Source organism: Ursus americanus, chromosome 21, assembly GCF_024610735.1.
Source record: "Ursus americanus isolate L20-20 chromosome 21, mUrsAme1.1.p, whole genome shotgun sequence".
Lineage (NCBI taxonomy): Eukaryota > Metazoa > Chordata > Mammalia > Carnivora > Ursidae > Ursus > Ursus americanus.
Genome location: NC_142147.1, coordinates 52,470,053 through 52,478,568, shown reverse-complemented (window position 1 = coordinate 52,478,568; position 8,516 = coordinate 52,470,053). Strand labels below are relative to the sequence as shown.

The window sequence follows — 8,516 nt, the reverse complement described above, 5'->3', positions numbered from 1 at the left end:
GATTGCTTAAAAATAAAAATAAGAAAATCTTTATAAAAAAGAGAGAGACAATAATTGAACCGAACCAGCAGTGCCTGCATCTGAAGCCCTTTACCGCGGCCTTCAAAGCTCAGCCTGGTGCGGCCTCTTCCATCTCCTGTCTTGTGGTCCGCCTGGCTGCGGCTGCAGTGTCTCGGAAGGTCAGCAGGCCTGGGCTGACAGACGGCATTGCCGTCCCTAACAAAGGGACCTAGGAAGTTTGTCTACCTTGATTTGTTTTGTTTTATTTTATTTTATTTTATTCCACACTTGGGGGTGATGATAATAGTTTTTGCAAAAAGTACCTCATTTGCAAGAGGAGGCCCTGGGGACATTTTGTCCCTGGCACTCCCTTCCCACCCTGCCCCCATTCCAGGGTGAGGGTATGTGTGCTGTCCTTTGGAGGGCAGTTCCCAGCATGGGCTCTGCTACCAGCAGCTGTGTGCCCCATAAGGACCTCTTCCCTCTCTGGCTCCTTGAAGCTCCTTCCTTGTCCTCCTCCTCCTGGACTTCAATGAATGGGTGGTGGGGTAGATTTCCAGAAGATGTATCAAAGGCTCAGCAGGGCTGCAAGGGACTTTTTCTATCTTCCTCCTCCTCCTCCTCTCCCCTTTCACAGAAGGGACAAACTGAGGCCCAGAAGCAGCAAGTCTTTCAGCCTAGATCCCCCAACCACGAAGGCCCAAGGACCTGGGACTCTGACATCTTAGCCCACAGTCTGTGACACTTCCACAGGGTTCGAATCAGAGCTCCCATGGTGAACCCAAGCTTCACCTCCGTGGGTTCACACCAGGGTCGAAATACAAATGGTTGGGGGCCAACAGGCGACTGAGAGAAGCCACTGGGGTCTGACAGCCAGGGGCAGGGGGGACTGGGGCAGACTGGAGAACAGGTGCCCTGATAGGAGTGGCTGCCATGCTCCTCCAGCCTCTCTGCACCGTGAAGCTGCCCGCCTTTGCTGGATTGTGCAAAGTTTGAAGTGAAGGAGTATGCAAAATCTCCCTCACTGCTGCAGTGAGCTGAAGAAGGACCCACCACCAGAGATCTGATTTGCCCCAAAGGGAGCTGGAGGGGTGGAGGTACCAATGTGAGACCTCTGGTTAAAGATGACATGGGAGGGCTGCCTGCCAAGATCACCCAGAAATCGGCGGACTGGCCAGAATGATCCCTAGCTTGGCCTTACAGAGGGCACCCCAGGAAGGGGAGGGTCCCTGTGTGAACTCAGGTCTGCTGATGGGGTCCCCAAAGGGGCATGGCAGATATGGGATCCCAGGGAAGCCCCAGATGTGACTGGAAGGATCCACAGACAAGGGTATCCCAGAGGCGGCCTGGACAAGACAGGGTTCACTGAGGTCCCCGTAGACCTGACAAGGGTGTTTTTAGACATGGCCAAAGGATCTCAGAGGCACCCTAGATGTGACTGGAGAATTCCAGACACACACACAAAAGTGATAGCACAGTGCTTCCAGAGAACTGGGGGATCTCAGGATGACAAACGTATCTGGGGTAATAGGACAAGAGAGTCACAGATGGGCACAGAGATCTGAGACATGATAAAGGGTTTCCAGGAGGCCCCAGACATAAGTAGGAGATCTCAGATCTGACAGGAGAGTGTGAGACATGAGAAGGGGATCCCAGAGAGACGCCCCCCCCCCCCCAGCTGGACAGGGCTTAGGGTTGCAGGCAGCAAACCCCTCCCTGTGTGATGATCTGTGGGCTCACCCTCCCCAGATGAGATTAAGGAATCGCAGCCACACAAGGGAGCTCAGAGAGATCCCAGGCTTGGCTGGACCATCTCAGACACCACAAGGGGATCCCAAAGAAACTCTTGGGATTCTGGAAGCAATGGTCCTACCCACCCCCTCCGCAGAGACACATAGTATAGTCCTCTATGGGTTCTGTGACCCAAGACATGAGGATCCTGGGGATCCGGAACATGACAAGGAAATCCCAGAGGGGCCCCAGCCACGGTGGGAGGGGGGCGTCCCAGAGGGGCCCTGGGCAGGGCTTAGGGATTATGGCAGCCCCCCGTCCCCGCAGTGTGGGGAATCCACGGGTCCTGTGACCTAGGGTGTGGGGACGCCAACGTGACGCAGACGTGGAGCCCCTGAGAGCCCGCCCTGGGCTCAGGCCCGGCGGGCGGCGGGCAGCAGCGCACTGTCAAACTGGTAGGTGAGCTTGCGCTTGACCTTGCGGATCTCGCCGGTCTTGGCGTAGTTGCGCAGGGCGCGCGCCAGCTTCTGGTAGGTCATGCGCTTGCGGTTGCCCTTCTGCTGACCCCAGCGGCGCGCCAGGAGCTCCTTGTGCTTGGACGAGAACTGGAAGACCCCGGCGCCCGGCTCCACCCACCACACGCAGTCGCGCATGTCTCCGCGCGTCAGCAGCCCCAGCAGAAACTGGTACAGGCGGAGTTTCTTGCGGGCCCCTGCGGTGGTTGGGGACGCGTTAGGGGAGGTGGCCTCTGGGCGCCGCCCCCACCCCGCCCCCACCCCCTCCCCCTCCCCAGGCCCCCGGGGCCCCCAGCAAGCCGCAGTCTCCACGCGGAGAGCACTGGGGCGAGGGAGGTGGCATCCGCGTGGCTCGGTCTTGTGCCATCAGCACCCCCATCGGAGGCAAGCCCCCTCCTCCCTGAAGCTGTTACCCCGGAGCTCCCCCCGCCCCTCGCTTTATCTTCCGGGATGTGCGTCTGTCCTCCGCTCTGCGGGCGGCAGCACGAAGTAATCCGTATCTGCCCCGCATGGGGTTGGAAGGGCCTGTGAAATGGGCTGCCAGGGCTCCTCAGAGGCTCATAACAGGGCGCTGAGTGGCCGTGAAGAGATCTGGAGTGGGTTTGAATCCGCCTAGCCATTTCTCAGCCCCAGAGGGACTGGGATCCTGGAAGGATCAGGGGGTCTGACTCTTGGGCTCCTACCAGCAGCGAGGGGCCTGCGAAGCCAGAGAGGGGCTGTTCATAGCAGGGCATCAGATGCAGGAACCCCACGTCTGCCCGTTTCCCAGCAGTGACCTTGAGGTGGCCTCTGCTCCGCTATAAATGAGGGTGTGTGTGTGTGTGTGTGTGTGTGTGTGCGCGCGCGCGCGTGACTTTTACAAAACTTTGTGAAGCACTCTGTTCTAGGCATTTACAGTTAGGAGCTCCTTTCATCTTCATCAGAACACCAGGAGTTGGGGCTGTGGCTGCTGCCTGTCGTACAGATGGGAAACCCAGAGCCAGGTAGGGAAAGTGACTCATGGCCGTAACTGCCCAGGAGTTGAGCATACTGCGTGTCAGGCACATGGGCGGAAACAGGGGTCCTGTGGACCGGTGTTGACATGGTTATGTCTGTTGCTATTGAGTCAGTAAGAGTGGAGACTAACTGATTGTCCACTCTGCCAGGCACGGCTCTCATTTACCCATACTGTCCCACCTAATCCCCCCCACACCAGTAAGAGACACTTACTGTCATCCCCATTGTAGATAGGACACTCAGGCAAAGAGAGGTAGAGTCCTTTGCCCCAGGTCACACAGGGAACCGCCCTCAGCACTGGCGTATACAGTAGGCGCAGTAGGCGCTTGAGAAGCCATGGTTCCTTTAGCCCCTCGCCCATCTCCATTTGCAGCCCCACCCCACCAGCTCCTCCGTACCTGCCTCAGACGCCCTTCCCTCCGGGCCAGCCATGAGGGCCTCCTCCGACTCCTCGCTGTCTGAAACTTCCAGTGTGGGGCTGTCCAGCAGGAGATCTTCCTCCTCCGACAGCACAGGGCTGGGGTACGGGGCATACGCCGGGGGGCCCATGGTCTGCAAAAGGTCAGGATCACCTGCAGTCCAGGGACCTGCACCCCTCCCTCCTTCTGCTCTCTTCCCTCAGCTTCCTCCTCCTGGGTCCCCACTGTGGCCCTCCCCACTGTCTTTACAGCCTGCACTCTGGCCTCGGTTCAGATCTCCATGGCATGGCCAAGGGATGCCCAGGCCCCCTCCCTGAAAGCCTGCCCGACACCGATCATGGCCTTCTATGCTGCCCCTTGCCTAACATCCATGCCTCTGTCGGCTGGTCCGTGCAATGGAGTGAAAACGGTTCTTAATCTCAGAGGGCTGACGGAGGCTTTCGCACGCTGCCTGGCATCTAGTAAATCTCGATCAAATGATGGGGATGTTAATTGTGTCCCTGCCCCTCACCTGGCTGGTGAAGTCCTCCGTGGGGTACGCTGGGAAGCTGGGCCCTGGGGCCTCTAGGCTGGGGGCCGGGTCGAGGCTCCCCACGGGGCTGTAGGTCGAGGGTCCATAACAGAGCTGGACACCCTGGGGGTGGCTGAAGGTAGCCACAGCCGGGTTGAAGGCTTCATAGGAGGCAGCCGGGACAGCTGGACTGAGGTCCCAGCCCCACAGGGAGTCTGGGGGAGGGCGGGAGGGCGCAGAGTCAGAAGCCAGGTCTGGCCTCAGCCCCTCCCACTTGAAGCCCCCAGCACAGAGAGGCCATTGTGGGCCTTGCAAATCTCTGGCCCCAGAATTTGCATGGGCAAGAGGGTGGGTGGCAGAGGAAAGGGGTGGAGGTCTGGAGACCTGGGCTAACCTTATCCTGCTGAACTAGGTGACATCCTCCCCTGGGACTCAGCTCCCCCATCTGTGAAATGGGCCCAAGGTCCAGGTCAGGAGTTTGGCTAGGGCAGGCCCACTCACCAGAAGCCCCCTCTGAGTCGGGGTAGCTGGGGTGTTTGCAGCTGTCCAGGTCATAGAAGACGCCATCTGGGTACTAATGGGGTAGGGGAGGAAGGGGGATTATCCCAGGCTTCGGGGAGCCCCCACCTCCGTCCTGGGCCAGCAGGAGGATTCTGACAGGGACAGGGGAGAAGAGGGGAGGGCTGGGAGAAGGAAAGAAAGAGACACAGAGACCAGGCGCCAGAGACAGGGGCAAAGAGAGAGACATACAGAGATACCGGAAGAGGAGACACACACAACACAGCAGGAACACACAACACACACAGAATGAAAGACACAAGCAGAGACCCGCATAAACCCCGAGACCCAGGGTCCCAGAGAGGGACCCAGCAGCCAGCCCCTGCTAAGACCGAGGGTTCCCAGGAAGGTGTGGGGAGGGTGTGGAAGAATTCCCCCAGGCTCACCTGTCCCAGGGGTGGAAGTGTTTTTACAGAGGCAAAGAAAGTCTCAAGGCTCCTTTTATCCACTTCTGATCGCTTCGCTCTACCCCAAGAAGCGTGTTGCTTTAGCGATCATGGTAAAGACCAAGGCTAGACATCCGGATGTCCCGGCAGCCTTACTCCCAGGTAGTCCCCCAAGGGACCGAAAACAGGTCCACAAAGGAGCCTTGTTCGAGAACAATCAGAGCAGCTTTTCTAATAGCCCCAAGTGAGAAACAGCCCATGGACAGGAGAATGGATAAACTGGTGGTGTTGGGGTGTGTGTGTGGGGGGGTGTCCTACAGCCGAGAACTATACAGCAAGGAAAAAGAACCAAGCCCGGAGCATCTGACTGGGGGGCAGTAGAGCATGTAACTCTTTTTTTTTTTTTTTTAAAGATTTTATTTATTTATTTGACAGAGATAGAGACAGCCAGCGAGAGAGGGAACACAAGCAGGGGGAGTGGGAGAGGAAGAAGCAGGCTCATAGCGGAGGAGCCTGATGTGGGGCTCGATCCCACAACGCTGGATCACGCCCTGAGCTGAAGGCAGACGCTTAACCGCTGTGCCACCCAGGCACCCCGAGCACGTAACTCTTGATCTTGGGTTGTGAGTTCAAGCCCCACGATGGGATGGGGATAGAGAGTTTACTTAAAAACAACAACAAAACAATGCCTGATACACGCAGAATGTTGATGAAGGGAGCCAGACCCAAAAAGGGACATCCGGCATGATGCACTTCATCAAGGTCAAAACCGGGCAAAACGAATCCGTGTTGGAAAAGATCCCCAGGGGGAGGGGTGGTTGTTGATTAGGAATCTTCCAGAGGAATGGAAATGTTCTCTGTCGCTCTGGTTAGCTGTTACACAGGTGTGCGCATAATGCGAAATGTCATTGGGCTGCTTCAAGATCTGCCGCTTTGCCGACTTGTAGGTTACACCTCCATTTTTTTTTTTAAAGCAAAAAACTTGTCAAGCTGGAGGAAGGTGGGACATGCTGGAGGTGGGGCGTGCGGGGGGTTCTTTCAAGCCCATAAGTGAGTGAGGTTTTGGTTCTTGGACGGGGTTGTGGGTTCCGGGTAGTGAGTATAGTATCCTGTCTGAACTATTATAGACTACGCTTTTGAAAATACAATTTAGCAAAGAAGAGAAGGAAAGAAGGAATAGATAGGTTTGTTGAATGTTGGGGTGGGCAGAGGAAGAGACACAAAGCCAAAGACACAAGGACCCCCATCCCTCCCCATGCCAGGAAGTGGACCCAGAGCCTGAGAGCTGGCAAGAGACGGCAGAGAAAGTTCCATGAAGGGGATGGGGCAGGTGAGGTGGAGGGTGCTGGCGGGAGATATGGAGGGAGAGTCAGAAAGACAAAGTGACAGGAAGGAGTGGAAGGGGAAACTGAGGCGGGGGGGGTCAAGGTGGGCCATGTGGGTCCCCCCCCACCCCCAGGGCCCCGACTCACCAGACAGCTGAAGTGTGGCCCGTCAAGCCTGGAGGGGGAGAGACACAGGGGCATGTCAGGGGTGCCTTCAGCCACCTGAGTCTCAGGGTGGTTGGGAGCTGATGGGGGGGCGGGGGGAGGTGGCTGCAGCTGTGACCACCGCAGCTCTTCTGCTGTGTGTCCTTGGGTGAGACCAGCCCCACCACACTCGAGCGGGACAGGAAGTAGGGGGTGGGGGGGGACAGGCAAATGTCCCCCCTCCCCTGGGATTTGCATAGACAGAGGCTGGTTGGGGGGCAGGGAAAGTGAGGGAGAGAAAGTCCCTGGAGAGGCGGTGTGGGCGCCGGTGGGCTGGTGGGGGCAGGGAGGGGGCCTCCGTCCGTGAGTTGGTTAAATGGGTCCACCTTGGACCAGAGGAGAGATGTAGAGCTTCCAGGCAGGGATGGGAAAGAGGAGATGCAAGAGAAGGGAAGGGAGGAAAGCGTGAAGAGAGACATTCACCGATGTAGGAAGTGGTTATGAATCCCAGAGATGGGCAGATGGGGCCAGGGGACAGACAGGGAGACAGCAGGAGAGAGCAGACGGACAGACAGAGGAAGAACTGGAAAGAGACGGGGACAAAGACACAGAGACAGAGAGGGAGCAAGAGGCAGAGAATAGAGCCCCAGAAACAAGAACGATGTGGCGAGCAACAGAGTGGGGTAACAAGTAAGCAAGCCAGAGGTCCGGTGAGGCTGGGGTGGGGGTGGGGGGCGGAGAACAGACAGGCCTGGAGGGCCACCTGGGAGAGGCCGTCAGCAGGAGGCGAGACAGGCAAGCATCCCAAGGAGAGCTTTTCCAAGTCCGAGAGAGACAGGGATAGGGTGGAGAAAGGAAGCCGAGATAGAAGAGAAAAGCAGTCTAGAAGGGGCAAAGGCAGCGTGGACCCCCTCCCTCCCAGCCCCCTGCCCCCTGGGTAGGGCAGACCACCACCCCTGAGGGAGGCCTGGCAGAGGGGCCTAAGTGCAGGGTGACTCTCCTTCCTTTAGGGAACCCCCACTTACTGTGCAGCCTCCAAGGCGAGCATGGTGGTGCTGGGCCGGGTTTGCTGCCTGCTGCAGCCACCACCCCTATTTATACCTTGGCCCAGCCCCCTGGGGGGGGCAGGGGTGCCGGCTGGCCTGCACAGAGCACAGCCCTCCTCGAAAATCCCCTCGGGGAGGGTCAGGGGAGGGGGCTGTATTGCACAACCCCTTGGTCACGTGGTAGAGAGGGCAGGCCCAGGGGCCATCAGGATTTGGGGATCCCCACAGTAGGGGTGAGAATGGGGGGCTGACCGGGTGATGGGAGAGAAACTAGATTCGGGGAGACCTTATGGAAGTAGGAAAGCCAAGGGGTCCTGTGGTCAGTGAAGTGGGGGTCAGAAATCATGGGGGGGGGCTCTGGACCCAGGCCCAGGAACCAAAGGGGGAGTGGGTTGCTGGGGATGAGGGGCACATGACATCGAGGGGCAGAAAATCAAGCACCAATGGGGTCTGAAGACAAGGTGGGGCTGCTGGGACTCTCAGGAGTGGATGTGGACTAGGGGGAGTGGGGGGGAGCTCTCTGAGGAAAACCCGGGCCCAGAGCCTGTGAGGACCCCGAGGTGGAAACATCGTGGGTGTATGACATGGAAAGGGGGGGTCCCCTGGGTTGTGCCGGCGAGTGGGAGCTCCCGGGCGAGGGGCTGCCCCAGGCCTGGAGGAAACAGGTCAGCACCTGGAGGGCGGGGCGTCCAGGCAGAGGGGGGGTATGTGGTTAGACGTTCACTGAGGGCCTTGAGGGAAGGTCACAGGGGGAGACTGAGGCAGGCCTGGCTTTCATGGGGCTAGACATAGTGCTGGGAGCCCAGGGGTCCTGGAGGGAAGGTGAGGAAATCAGCGGGGGTCTCCTGGGGGTCAGGGGACCTCACTGAGTAGAGAGGACCCACC

The 8,516-nt window shown here is 58.4% G+C and overlaps 1 protein-coding gene across 2 annotated transcripts; it reads right to left on the bottom strand.

The window, feature by feature from the left end:
• Window positions 1-7,642, bottom strand: SPIB (Spi-B transcription factor). 2 transcript variants are annotated; one of them, XM_045775120.2, is made up of 6 exons: window positions 7,611-7,642; window positions 6,589-6,616; window positions 4,674-4,746; window positions 4,173-4,387; window positions 3,641-3,794; window positions 1-2,443 (listed from the first exon to the last, which is right to left on the bottom strand). In XM_045775120.2, the coding sequence occupies exons 1-6, from the start codon at window positions 7,631-7,633 to the stop codon at window positions 2,145-2,147; spliced, it is 792 nt and encodes a 263-aa protein (XP_045631076.1). In that variant the 5' UTR covers window positions 7,634-7,642; the 3' UTR covers window positions 1-2,144. The 2 variants fall into 2 exon arrangements, with proteins under 2 accessions (XP_045631076.1, XP_087727354.1); XM_087871228.1 differs by lacking the exon at window positions 7,611-7,642 and having other exon boundaries at window positions 6,589-6,642.
• Between the last annotated feature and the right edge of the window lie 874 nt (window positions 7,643-8,516).